The 13,842-nt window shown below is 36.7% G+C and overlaps 1 protein-coding gene across 6 annotated transcripts in view; it reads right to left on the minus strand.

Moving 5' to 3' along the window:
• The window catches only part of LRBA (LPS responsive beige-like anchor protein), a 512,136-nt gene that overhangs the window by 450,995 nt on the left and 47,299 nt on the right, over positions 1–13,842 (minus strand). For all 6 annotated transcript variants that reach the window (XM_036031880.1, XM_036031882.1, XM_036031879.1 and 3 more), the window contains 7 exons: positions 10,101–10,332; positions 9,793–9,893; positions 6,994–7,089; positions 3,128–3,249; positions 2,915–3,041; positions 2,109–2,228; positions 22–168 (listed from right to left, as the gene is read on the minus strand). In XM_036031880.1, the coding sequence (XP_035887773.1) occupies positions 22–168; positions 2,109–2,228; positions 2,915–3,041; positions 3,128–3,249; positions 6,994–7,089; positions 9,793–9,893; positions 10,101–10,332 (945 nt within the window). The remainder of the gene's footprint in view (positions 1–21; positions 169–2,108; positions 2,229–2,914; positions 3,042–3,127; positions 3,250–6,993; positions 7,090–9,792; positions 9,894–10,100; positions 10,333–13,842) is intronic.

Below are 13,842 nucleotides of genomic sequence, written 5' to 3' on the forward strand. Positions count from 1 at the left end.
AGGGAACAGCACGTAAAGTACCTTGTATCCTAGGCCCAGCTGATAAATAGCAAAAATCTGAGCGGCATTAAGAGCTTCACTAAAAAGGTAAACGGCAGTCATCTGACCACAGAATACCCTATTAGCATCTGCTGTTTCTGACGAGCCCAGGAAACATTTGTCAAAGGTCTGTGAAAGGAAACAGAAGATTTTGTTACAGAAAAAAAATCTTCTCCAGAAATAACAGTCTATATTGGTATAAATGTTTGGTCCATACTAAACTATATTCTGAGTAGATGAAAATAGTTCATTTAGCCATTACACTTTGCTCATTCCCATGTGTTGTAGTGATCAGGAAAGACATCACAGAAAAGAAAAAACAAAACTTGACGAAAAAGTAAATGTAGGAAGCAGAATCAAAGAAATCACTATGGACCCTAAAGGTTCGTAACTGGGCAACCCAAGAAACAGACGGAAGAGCAGGCTTTGGAGGCAGGAGGGAAACCCTAAGTCTGGGGCGTAACGAATCAGCCTTTGCTGTGAGCACACGTGGACGGAGAGGCCACTGCCAACAGGTCCCATAAGTTTGGTGAGAAGTTCAAACTGCAAAGACAGATCTTTTTTTGCACTAAATAATTGTGTGTTTTTTTAACAAAACCCAAAGCTTGCACCACATTAGTGTTCTAACACAAGAAAAATTCCAAGATTTTCCTTGAGGGGAGGCTAATTCATATATAGGATATTGATTTTATGTATATTCTTAATATTAAATAAAATTATAAAGACAGAATTTTACAGACATCAAGTATAGATAATGAGTAAGTCATGAGAGTAGTTGCAATCCCTCAAAAGCAATGTATAAATCCAGAAAAGCAGTTGTAAGTTATTCTTCTAACATAAGAAAAAAATTCTTTTAACAACATCCAGGTTGCCAAGATCACATTTTAATATCCCATGTGTACAATGAGGAGGGAAAGAAGTTCTTCATACCTCTTTGAAAGTGTCATTTTATACCTAGAAGCCATTAGGAAGGATGTTGAACACATATACTGGTGTTACGGAAGACTGAGAAATGTTAACACTTGGGTTCTAAAGACAAACCACTAGGTCAACTCAGTGTATCACGAGCTGCTGACCTCCGTGAGTTACTTAGCCTCTCTGTGCTTCAGCCTCATCTGTAAAGTGGCAGTTACAATAGCACTTATCTCGCAAGATTAGGACTCTCAAAAAACAAAGGTATTATTACAATGCCTGGAATACAAGAAGCACTGAATAAAGGTTAATTTAAGGAAAAAAGATTACAAAACAAAACAATAACGAGAACAGTTACTGAGCAGCCTGCTAGTGGATTTTTGAACAATATCTCATTTACTCATCACATTAACCTTCTGAGACAGGTATTGTTTTATATCCATTTTTAGGTGTTAAGAAAATTTAAGCCTAATAGATTAAGTAAGGTCATACAGTCATTAAGTGACAGATATTCGAAGAGCTGATATCCACACCCCGATCTATCTGCTACAACAACCTGAGCTCCTAAGACCAGCATTACACAGTGTGTAAATGCATACAGCAAAGCATGTGCATAGGCGTTAACAGTGAATGGGTGATTCGGTTTGCATTCATTTTCCTGATGTGTGCTTTTTAAGCTTTCTCTTGAAAATATAACTGGGGGGGGGGAATATTCCAATTTAATTCTAATCTATGGATCTCTTTTTGAATCCTGAAAACGTAACATAAATTATCTATAAGTTACAAATTATATGAAAAATTTGTAAGCATGCATCACCTTAACTCATTCATAAAAATTATCAGAACCTTGTAGTCGACCTCACAAGTTCAATTTGATCAATGGACCAATGACACACTTCCAAGATAAACCCACTGTTACCTATAAATCCTTATTGCTACCCTATCCAGATTAATCTTGTAAAAAAGGACAGAATAATAGCCATGTGACATATTAACACAATTCTATTAACATATTAACATGCTAGACAAACTACGATTATGAAAACACACCACTGTGGTACTCCAAAATATATATTCAGTGTAAAATATCTTTTCTTATTTGAAAAGTTCATGCTTTTAAAATAGTTTTTTCATTTTAACATTTTCAAAGTACTTACATCGCTGGTGTTGACAAACCACGTTATCTCTCCATAGGAAGCCAGCTCGCCATTCACGTAACACCGAAGCTCACTGTTCTTCCACCGGTTATAAATGTGCACTATGGTTACCATGTACCACTGGATACGCGGGAACAGTTAAGGAGGGACAGAGAGGGAGGAGAGTGACCCTTCTAATAACTCAACTACATTGATAAAACAAGTAAAAATTAATAAATTACAATTAAAAATAAAATGGTTTACTTGGTTCAATTCAATATTCAACCTCTGGAACAATATATATTGAAGGGAGCTCTCAACAGGTAAAAACTTAATCATGAAGTCATTTTCCAATGTTTTATTATAGAAATTTTCAAACAAACCACAAAAAAATTTCAAGTTTAGTACAAACACCCTCTTTCTCACCACCTAGATTCCACAACTGTCAACATTTTGTCATATTTGTTTTATCTATCTACACACCCACCTATCTACATGGGTATATATACAGTTTGTTGATCAACCATTAATTAATCTATAAGTTTAAAGTAAAAAAGAAAATACATTTACTACTAGTAGTAATCATACTAAAATAACTGCCATTGATATTTTCACCTGGCATTTCTCCTTAACTCTAAGTAAATACGCACTCTTTCCATTGTCCACATGGGAGAGGTGAATCATCATCCAGGGATTTACACTGCATTTTCTGAAGCAGTGTAAACAGAGTTGTGAGTTACCCCAGATCATGTCAATAGCACTAAAATGATGCATCTTGAAAGCTAGCACAGCTTATGAGCATACTGTAACTCAGTAAGATCACATACCTTTTGTGGCTTGAAATCAAATTTCACACAATGTTGAAAGCCTTTTCCTTTCGACTTTATTGAGGTTATAATCAAACAGCCCCCGACAAAATGAGCAGAATAACCAAGACCTTTGCTGGTTCTGAAACTACAGAGAATAGGTTTCATTTTACCTCTAAATATTCTTCTCATTTTCAAAGTAAGATGATAACACTAAGGAACAGAAATACACACCAATACAAATATGGTTTATCCTTGTCCACATTGATGTTATTTACAGGATCCATTCTGAGCCAGGTGTGAAATGTAAAACCATTCTGGTATGGCCACTTGGCTATGGGAGGTAGAGCAATAGCCTGAAGGAAGAAAACTTCAAGTTAATGACACACGTGAAAAGCTTTACTACTGAAGCCGTGAAAATTAGATTTCACAAGGCTTCATATGATTCTACATCATGATTAAAATACCTAGAAGTCATCTCTATCTGGAATTCTACATATTCCAAAATATACAATAATGATATTTAATTAAACAACGGAAACATTCCACGGGACCTGCCAGACACACTGCGCTGTTCGCCTTATTTCATACAATGACATATCAAAGAGATCCAATTAAAAGAGATAGGTAGTGATATCAAATGGGAACTGTTAAAATGTTAAGGTAATAGAATGGAGAAAGATGGACAAAAGGAGAAGAAAAAAAGCTTAGAATATATTTTTAACAGCAAATATAAAGTTGAAGGGAATTAGTTCATAAACTTTTTTTGCAACTTTTTTAAACTATATTCAAAAGTTACTATGTAAATGACTCTACCATTTGATTTAAATTTTTATTTAAAAGATCTTAATAATGCAGGGGACCCAGAATAGCCAAAACAATCTTGAAAAGGAAGAAGAAAGCCAGAGGACTCAAACCGCCAAGTTCAAAGCCTGCCACACAAGCTTCCTCGGCGAAGACCGTGTGGTGATGGCGTAAGGATGGACACACAGATCAACGGAACAGAACTGAGAGCCCAGAAATAAGCTCATACGTGGTAGATTGATTTTCAACAAGACAAATCAGTAAGAATAGTTTTTTAAACAAATGTGCTGGGATAACTTCATATCTACAAGCAAAGTATGAAGTTGACCAATACTCTCATAAAAAAAAAAAAATACAGGGTAAATCTCCATGATACTGGGTTAGGCAAATTCTTCTTAATTATGCCACCAAAAGCACAAGCAATAAAATAGGAAATATATGAACTGGACTTTATCAAAACTAAAAACTTTTGTACTTTAAAAGATACCATCAAGAAAGTGAAAGGACAAGACAAATAACAAAGAAAAATATTTGCACATCATGTATCTGATAAGGAACACACACCCGAATATAGCATAAAAACTCTCACAATAACAAAAAGACAAATGAAATTTTAAAATGGACAAAAGATCTGCAGGCATGTCTCCAAAGAAGATATGCAAATTGCCAATAAAGACATATTATTGAAGATGTTCAATATCATTAGCCATTAAGAAAACGCAAATCAAAACCACAATAAGATACTAGTTCACGTCCACTATGATGGCTATAATCAAAAAGACAGACATTAACAAGTGTTGACAAGCACGTGAATAAATTGGAACCCTCCTAAATTGCTGCTGGGATTGTAAAATGAGCTTGCCACTTTGGAAAACAATCTGGAAGTTCCTCAAATGGTTAAATATACACAACGTGATGCAGCAATTCCACTCCTAGGTACACACACAAAAGAAATAAAAAGTATGCCCACACAAAACCTCGTACACAAAAGCCCATTGCTGTGTTTCCAAAAAAGTGAAATAAACTCAAAGGTCCTCCAATTAATGACTGAGCAAAATGTGTTATATTCTTACATTAGAATATTAGTCACAAAAAGGAATGAGGCACTGTTACATGCTACAACACAGATGGACCCTGAAAACAGTAACCTAAGTGAAAAAAAACAAATTACAAAAATATTGTATGATTCCATTTGTATGAATTGTCCAGAATAGAAAAATCCATAGAGACAGAAAGTAGAGTAGTAGGTGCCTAGCCCCAGGAGTCTGGGAGAAAATGGACAGTGACTGTTTATAAATACAGGTTTTCTTTGGGGAATGACGAAATGGCCCAAAATCGACTATAATGATAGGTATACAACTCTGTGAGCCCACCAAACCATTTAACTGGGCACTTCAAATCAGTGAATTATATAGTATGTCAATTACAGCTCAATAAAACTGTTTTTAAAAAGTCATACCACACTAGCTTTTGTGTTTATCACATAGATAAATCATATATATATATGATTTCATATATCATATATATATCATATACATACATACTCTTTTACATGTATAAGACATTCCATAAAATATGAAAACATGACAGAGCCAAATTTATGTAATACTATTGAGATGTCAAGAAGCTGATTTAAAATGAATGTTGCAATAAGAAAAAAATAAAAATACATATTCAGTGTGTATCTATGTTCTCACAAAAAAAGTGGGGGGGAAGTAGAAGATGTGAAAGTTTTGTAAAAACAATTTATCTGTGAATACTTTAGCTTCCCGTTTTTTAATATTTTTATTTACTTATTCATTTATTTTTTAGAGAGGAGGGAGAGAAACAAACATCAGCAGGTTGCCTCTCGCACACCCCCAACTGGGGACCTGGCCCTCGACCCAGGCCTGTGCCCTGACCAGGAAATTAAACTGGTGACCTTTAGGCTCACAGGCTGGTGCTCAATCCACAGGACCATATGAGCTAGGGCATTAACTTCCCTTTTAAAAGCTCTGTTTAAGGAAAGAGATGAGTAACCGAATACATTTAAAACATCTATTTTCACCTTGGCCAGGTGGCTCGGTTGGTTGGAGAGTCAACCCATAAATCAAAAGGCTGCAGGTTCAATTCCCAGTCAGAGCACAAGCCTAGGTTACGGGTTCGATCCCCAGTCAAGGCACATACAGGAGACAATACATCAATGTTTCTCTCTCTCTCCCCCCACCCCTTCCCTCTTCTCTCTCTAAAAAACCGTGAATATATCCTTAGGTATTGATTAACAAGAAAATCTATTGTCTGTAAGTTCCAGTAACTTTTTAGGTTAACTGCTCAACTTTCAAGATACATGCAAGGAAATGGAATGGACATGTTATAGTCTCAGAGAATTATAAATAATAAAATTACAACATGCATTAAAAAAAGGTTAATCTCATGGGTACACATTTTTTATATTCAGAAAAAATTATAAGTTCAATGCCAACAGAGTCAAAGTATTCTGGAAAATTCAAATCTTAAATGCTTATTAAGGAAATATAAAGAAAAAACCATATGAGCAATAAAAATTTCCAAAGAAAGCTGTGTATTGTATATAAAACATTCAAATGTTACTGTTTGAAAACACTTTCTGTAGAATCTAACAGCAAGTAAAATACTGAGAGAAGCAAAGTAAAAAATAAATAAAAGCTCAGAAAAAGAACAGGTAGAAACATTTTAAAACATGTTTGCTTATAATAGGCAGAGCAACATAATGAGGTTAAAAAGAAAAGCTTCCATAAATAACATATATACATTACATAATATATCCTATAATATTCTGAAACATTACAGATGTTATTAGCATACATAATTATCTTATTTATAAACCTATCAGTGGCTTGTAAGAATGCTGAGACTGATACAATATGGAAACTCAGAAGTCAGGAAAACTTGGCTAGAAAGTTTCTAAGAGTTACTTTCATTCTACACATCAGATGTAAAAGACACAGAAACAGAGAACTGAAACACTAAATAAAGATAAAAGTGAACGTGTTACAAAGAAGTCTCAAACACAGGAAGAAATCTGTAAGTCACCACGACTACCTTGAAAAGAATTGGGCTCTTATTCCATTGCTGCCCCAAGATGTGAGTTGGCAGCTTTCGTAAGTTTTTGAGCCTCTATTTCTTCACCTCTAAAACGGCTAGTAAAAGTAACATACACAATTGCTGTGAGGATTTAAGGTGGTGCAAAGAATTTTCTACCTAATACAGAGCCTGTCAGAAGTGGTTACAGACCGGTACTTTGAGGGAACTCCTGTAATCCCCTAAGATCTACTTACGGCAGCACTCTTCCCCGGAAAGTTGAAGAAGGCGTCAGGCCCGTACTTCTGAGGCACGTGCTTTAACACAGACAGCAACTTCCCGGCATGTGGAGGCTACGAAAATAATCAACAATTCATTCACCATATGTTTCACCATAAAACAAAACTACCTAGCTTTCCTATCATCAGACTTTGAGGTACCCAAGAATAACCAAATAATCCTATAAGCTTAAATGTATAAACTAACTACAGAAAGGTTATTTTCAACTATCTTAAAAAATGAGCAATGCTCTACAACATTTTTTTGAAATGCTGTAAGTTTGAGGTGTTCAGTAAATATGATCCGACGCCATGTGACATTTGAAACTCTTCACACACTGTAGCAAAGATGATCTTTTACCCTTACAAAGGAAATCAACCCACCACCCATCCCTCTTTAAAACACTGTTTTCATCGATAAATAATGTTTACTATGTTCCACCTTTAAGGGCACTTTAAAAATAAAATATAATAACCTCATATCCACAGTAGGAATTATTAGTCCACTTTACAAAGAAGGAATGTGTCCAAGGTCACACAGGTGCCAAGAGTGGGATCAAAACTCAGTCTGACTCCAGATCCGTGCTTTTAACCATGACACTTTCGCCTCAATACTGTCTCTTCCATGTAGCTTCCTACTGCCTTTAAAACAAAGACCAAAACCCCAAGCATGGCCCGCAAGATACTTTACCTACAGTACCTCTACCTACCTCATTAGCCCCATCTTGCATCTCCATCTCCCAGTGTCTCTGCATTCCGTCCACAATGCCTTCTCTGAGCACAAGCTATTCTTTGTGCTAGAAACAATCTCACTAATCCTACTTCCTGTCCCTGTAACTAAGCAAATCTTGCCCAACCTTCAGAGCTCATCTTAGTGCTCACTTCCTCAGGGCAGACTTCCCTGACCTCTGAGACTGGATCAAATGGACCTATCGTATTTCATTCTACAACATACCTCTATTATACAGCATGTTATAAAAGTTGTAACATTGCATTCATTTGATGAATGTCTCTTTGACTCACAATCTCCACTAATACATTAAACAACAGCTAAAAAGAAATTTATCTACATTTACAAGGAAAAGCAAACAATCAGATATACGTTATTTTAATCACCTTACCAGCAAATAAGACAAAGTATAATGCAGTCCCCTTTGTTTAAAAGTTCAAAACCATGTTTAACCTCAAGTGAAGTCACTGGCTTCCCTGCATCTTACTTGGTAGCTGCTCTAAGTCATTACTAACTGTCCAAAAGAGTAGGAACCTTCACTTTTAAGTGATCGAGAAATTTTCAATTAATCGCACTGCTTATTATAAAAATGTAATAACAAGTAACTACAATCACACTGATTTTTTTAAAACAGACTCCAAAACAAAAGAATGAAAAATACCTCTGCATCTAAAATAAAAATAGTGTTTAGCAATTGTTTAGAGAAATCATTCCTCAAAATTCCCTTGTCTATGAACCAGTCAACCAAAACAATGAGATGAGCACACACCCCCACAGACGGTGCCAATGCACTGTGCACTGGGACAGCCTTTCAGACCGTCATCTAGTGTTCCTGTTTCAAGAGTTTTTTTTAAATGTTCATGCCCACTGATATACTATTCCTGTATGTAAAGACATTAATGCAACTATTAAAATATGCTGCATATTCCCAAAGGTTAAAAGGAAAACATGTATGAACATAACAAGGTGAAATATTAAAAAGAACCAAATTTACAGTAAATATCTGAAATCTAAAATTTACAGAAATAATAAACAATCAGATTTTTAAAGCATGGAATAAACACAGTACAGAAGATTAGTTCTCTTAAAAATATAGCAATGAAAGCACTCCAAAGTGAAGGATAAAGGGAAAAGACTGGGGAGAGAGGTGAGCAGGTCTCGGTGACTCTGGGACACCGTCAAGAGGGTTGCATGTAACTGGAGCACCAGAAGGGGAAGAGAGGGCAGGAAAATGTGAAAAATGACCAAAATGTTTCCCAATTTGATGACAATTATATTATAACCCACAGATTCAAGAACGTGTACCAGGATAAGCACAAAGAAACCACATGAAGAAACAAAAATTGCTGAAAATCAGTCACAAAATCTTGAAAGTAGCCAGAGAACTAGAGTTTGATACAAACAACAAGGTAAAGAGTCTAACCATTTTAACACAATAAATTACTGTGTGAGTGTAGAGCACGAATCTAAATATACTTAAACAGAGCTAGATTAAGGATTAGCTGGTTGAGTAACTGTTGTGGACAACCTCTAGAAGGCTCTAAAATAAGCCTAGAAATGCAACAAAAAAGGAACAGATATTGGCCAGTATTCCTCAAAGAAATCAACATGCTGGCCACCCCTATCGCCCAAAGCAAAGAGCACTGAATCGCATCTGAGGAGGTGGACCCAACGCCCTGCAGAGCCTGTGTGCACCGTGTGGGTTATTCAAACGTGAGCGCACTCGTTCACAGGTAAGGGCAGGTGACAAGTAAACTACTCGGATCATCAGAAAGAGAAGCGATGTGCTCCCACCTAATACTTTTGTTTTTCTGTCCCCACCCTTTTCCTGAGAAAGTGCTGAATGTAAAGTGAAGAGTGACAGTCTGAAGGAGGACCAAATTACCGCCCGGAACACCCAGTTCCCCTGGCCCACACTTGCGTCAGGTCACAGCAGGAGTATCCGTGTGGATCTACACGCTACCTTAGTTGATCTCTTCCCTCAATTTGACATCTGACCCCTCTGTACACTTTGAAAGAAAAAAAGAGTATTTAGGTTTGTTTTTTACCCATTGTCCTTTATCTCCTTGAAGTTTACTGAAGAACAGCTTCAGTTCTCGAACTGTCAAATTATAGCTAGCCAGCACTCCCAACATGTCAACTAAGAGATCTGAAAACAAAGAAAACAATATTTAAAATACTTACATTTCTTGAACGATTAAAATACACTGTGCTTAAGAGCTCAGACACTAAAGTTCCTAGTACATATCAGAAGCTCAAATATTTCTCAAATAAATAGTACTAAATAAGAAAAAGACAGCAATCAAGAATCATACTCTATGTCTTCACATCCACTGTACTACAGAAAAAGTCATACCTGCTATCATGCTGCCAACGGTTTCGATTTTCCCAAGCACTTTCTCGACGAGACCGACCTCGGTGCAGACTTGGAGATTCCGTATGCTCTTCTTCAGAATGGCTGTAAACATGCTCCAAACTTCCGCTTGGCAAGTGGTGTCACATTTTTCCAGTAGGTCCACCATGCAGATGATACTCTCACCTTCTTGGATAATGAAGTTCATCTCTAAGTCAAACTGGCCTCCTACCAACTTCCAAAAAAAAAAAAAATCACACACATTAGTACGTCACTCAATGTAACTCAAGCATGCTCCTAAGCTTTACACTGGCAATAACTACCTGTGCATGCTTCTCTACCTCCTATAACATGAAAAGGATCTTTATTTAAAAAACAAACAACAATAAAAAAAAAAACCACAGCTCTAAAAATCTCCAAAAAATCAAGGTAGCACAAAGTTAAGCAAGACTTAGAATATAGAAACGTAAATATTTTTTAACAAAAACAGAATGTCTTAAGTAAATCACTACCTATAGCCCTGCTATGAATAAAGATCTAACTTAGCTCTGTAACTGATTCTAATTCAGTATTTCATTTGAAATGAAAACCTAAAAATGGCTCAGAGCGAACACAAAACTTGGAGTTCATCTTTGGCAAATTCCTGGTTCACAATACCTATGCATTTTGACCCCTCTCCTTCCCTACCAATAATCAGGATAACTTTTAGTCACATACCCAAAGCCAGTAATCAAGGGGACTTATTTCACTGATACGACTATCAGAAAATCCCTCCAGAGAAAGCTGCACTGACCTGCCCAGCCCCACCTTGCCATCTCATCCGCAGCAGCCTCTTACAGACACTTTTTAAATTTTAACAAATCCCAACTGTTTAAAAGAATTAAAACGCTTTTACAATTACTTTTGCAGAGCTATCCTTTTAAACTAGATTTCCAAAAGATCGCCGATACTCTTATCCTTCTAAACACTTTTTCATGATGTGTTCCTAAACCCAGAAAGCGGGCAAGAATTCGGAGGAAGTCCACTTTACAAAACAAAATACAACAGCTCATAAAACAGTAACGGACGTAACCAAACAGAGTTTACTCCAGAAAAGCTAGGAAGGTTCAGAATTTGGAAATTAATTAAAACTCCTGGCAGTCAGGGATCAACATGTGTCTCAGGTTCTGCCAAAGATATACATACCCTGGCATGAGACAGACACCCCAGAAAAATGAACAACGTAAGGCAGTGTGTGCATGCAGGGAGAGCAGAATTCCTGGCAAGCGTGGGGTAAGGGCATTTGGTTCTTCTAGGAAAGCTCTGGCAGAGACTTCAGAGTACAATTCTTGCATCATCAGTAACAAGCAGCATAAGGAGAAGACAGCTGGGTTTCTGCTAAGAGAGTCCCGTGGTGTGATCGGGCCAATTCTCCTAGATGCACTGTTCCGCCTATGTGATTCCCTAGGCCACCCAAAATTCTGTTAAGCTACGTAAGAACGCTAACACAGGCTTATTTTTGTTTTGTGAATATATTCGCTTGCTTTGTCTTTTTTTACCCTGAAATAATTTCAAAGGTTCCAAAAGTTGCAAAACAGTACAGTTTCTGTATAACCTTGACCCAGCTTGCCCTAACATGCATATATTTTATAATCATACTGCCATCATTGTGTCAAATAAATGTTGACACAATACCATGAACACATCTACAGAGACTACCAAATGTTGCCACCTGTCACACTCATGTCCTTTTTCTGACCCTGGATCAGCACCCTGCAGTATTCTCCAAACTAAGACAGCTGCACAGGCATTCTCGACTTCGTAATTTGGAACGACAGAGGTGTATTTGCCAGGTACTTGGTGGACCGTCTTCCAATCTGAATGTTTCCTTCATGGTTAAGTTCAGGTTATGTATTTTTTTTAGTTAAAAAAAATAATTCCCTAGAAGTGGTGTGTGTCCTTCTCAGTGTATCATTTCAGAAGGTACCTGACATCAATATGTCTCAACGTTTGCTGACATTAGCTTGGATTAACCTGTTTAAGAGAGTGACTGTCAGACTTTTTCCACTTTAAAGTTAGTATCTTTCATTAAAAAAACAATTTAAGCATCTTGGGGAGAATCCTTTCAGACTACACAAATATTTTGTTTCATATCATATTTTTAAGAATCCACTGATGAATCTTACCTGCAACTGTTATTACTGTGGCTTGGCTAAATGGTGATTGTACATATCCATCATCCTTCCTAAATTTATTAATAGAAAAAACCTTCAATAACAAAATACGTCAATCACACCTGAAAAGCCTGCATCGTGCTCACATAGGAAAACTGAAATAATTCTCATGAAAATTAGAAACAAGACTAGGATCCAGTACCTTCACTATCATTCGATATTATTCTAGAGATTACAGAAGTCACATTTAGTCAAAAGGCAGCAACATGTATACACATGAGTGGAGAGATGAAAATTACAATTATTTTCAGATGATATAATCTGTCTGAAAAAAACAAAGAGCTTCAACTGAAAAATTACTATGTTGCAGAAGAGTATTTGGTAATGGAACTACTGATACAGTTAACAATATGAACCAATCTCAAAAGATATATCTGTAGAGCATTTAGGTAATGATGTTAGATATAAAAACTTCACTGTAGCATTTTTGAGTAGAAAATACAAGAAACAACCCCCCAAAGAAAACGCTGTAAGGTAATGGTGAGTAAAGTCATGTAAAACTACATAATGGAACATAACACAGCCATTGAAAAGAATGAGGCAGCTCCGTTTGACATATAAAGATCTCTAAGATATATTAAGTGAAGCTCTAGCTGGCGTAGCTCAGTGGATTGAGCGCGGGCTGCGAACCAAAGTGTCGCAGGTTCGATTCCCAGTCAGGCCACATACCTGGGTTGAAGGCGACAGCCCCCAGCAACTGCACATTGATGTTTCTCTCTCTTTCTCCCTCCCTTCCCTCTCTAAAAATAAATAAATAAAATCTTTAAATATATATATATATATATATAAAGTGAGAAAAGCCAAGTGGAAAAGCATGAATAGTAGGCTACGATTTAAAGGTAAAACATAGACATATACCTAAGAATTAGACACAAGAAACTAAATAGTAACTGCCTCTGAAAAGATAACTTTGGAGAAAGAGGGCAAAGGGCGAGTTTTTGTGTATACACTTTGGGACATCCTCCACAGAGATCTAAATAGGTGGAAACCTAGATGTGACCTGGCTGGTGTGGCTCAGTGGATTGAGTGCCAGCCTGTGAACTGAAAGGCTGGCTGCCAGTTCAATTTCCTGGGTGAGGCACATGCCAGAGCTGTGGGCCAGGTGCCCAGTTTGGGGTGTGGGAGAGGCGACCGATCAATGTTTCTCTCACAACAATTCTGTTCCTCTCCCTCCCTTCCTCTCTCTATAAATGAATAAATAAAATCTTTAAAAAAACACCTAGTTGCAGCTAACTAACTTAAGAGACCTTAGCTTCACCTTAATATTACATATCAATCTTTCATTTTGATCTGTTTATTACTATCAGTAACCACCCTTCCAAGAAGCTATAGAATTAATTTTTAAAAGTAATTTCAAAGAAAAAACAAATATTTCACCAGCTTTTAAATTGAGTTTATATTGTGGAAGCAGTATCCAGACAGGTGTTTTAAATATTCCTCTATTGCTTTAAATGTTATAAAATATGCCTTTCAAGGGGAGAACTGATGGCAGAAGCAGCTACATACAGACGTGTGGCGTATTTGATATACTG

This window comes from Phyllostomus discolor, chromosome 8, assembly GCF_004126475.2.
Source record: "Phyllostomus discolor isolate MPI-MPIP mPhyDis1 chromosome 8, mPhyDis1.pri.v3, whole genome shotgun sequence".
In the NCBI taxonomy this organism is placed as follows: Eukaryota; Metazoa; Chordata; class Mammalia; order Chiroptera; family Phyllostomidae; genus Phyllostomus; species Phyllostomus discolor.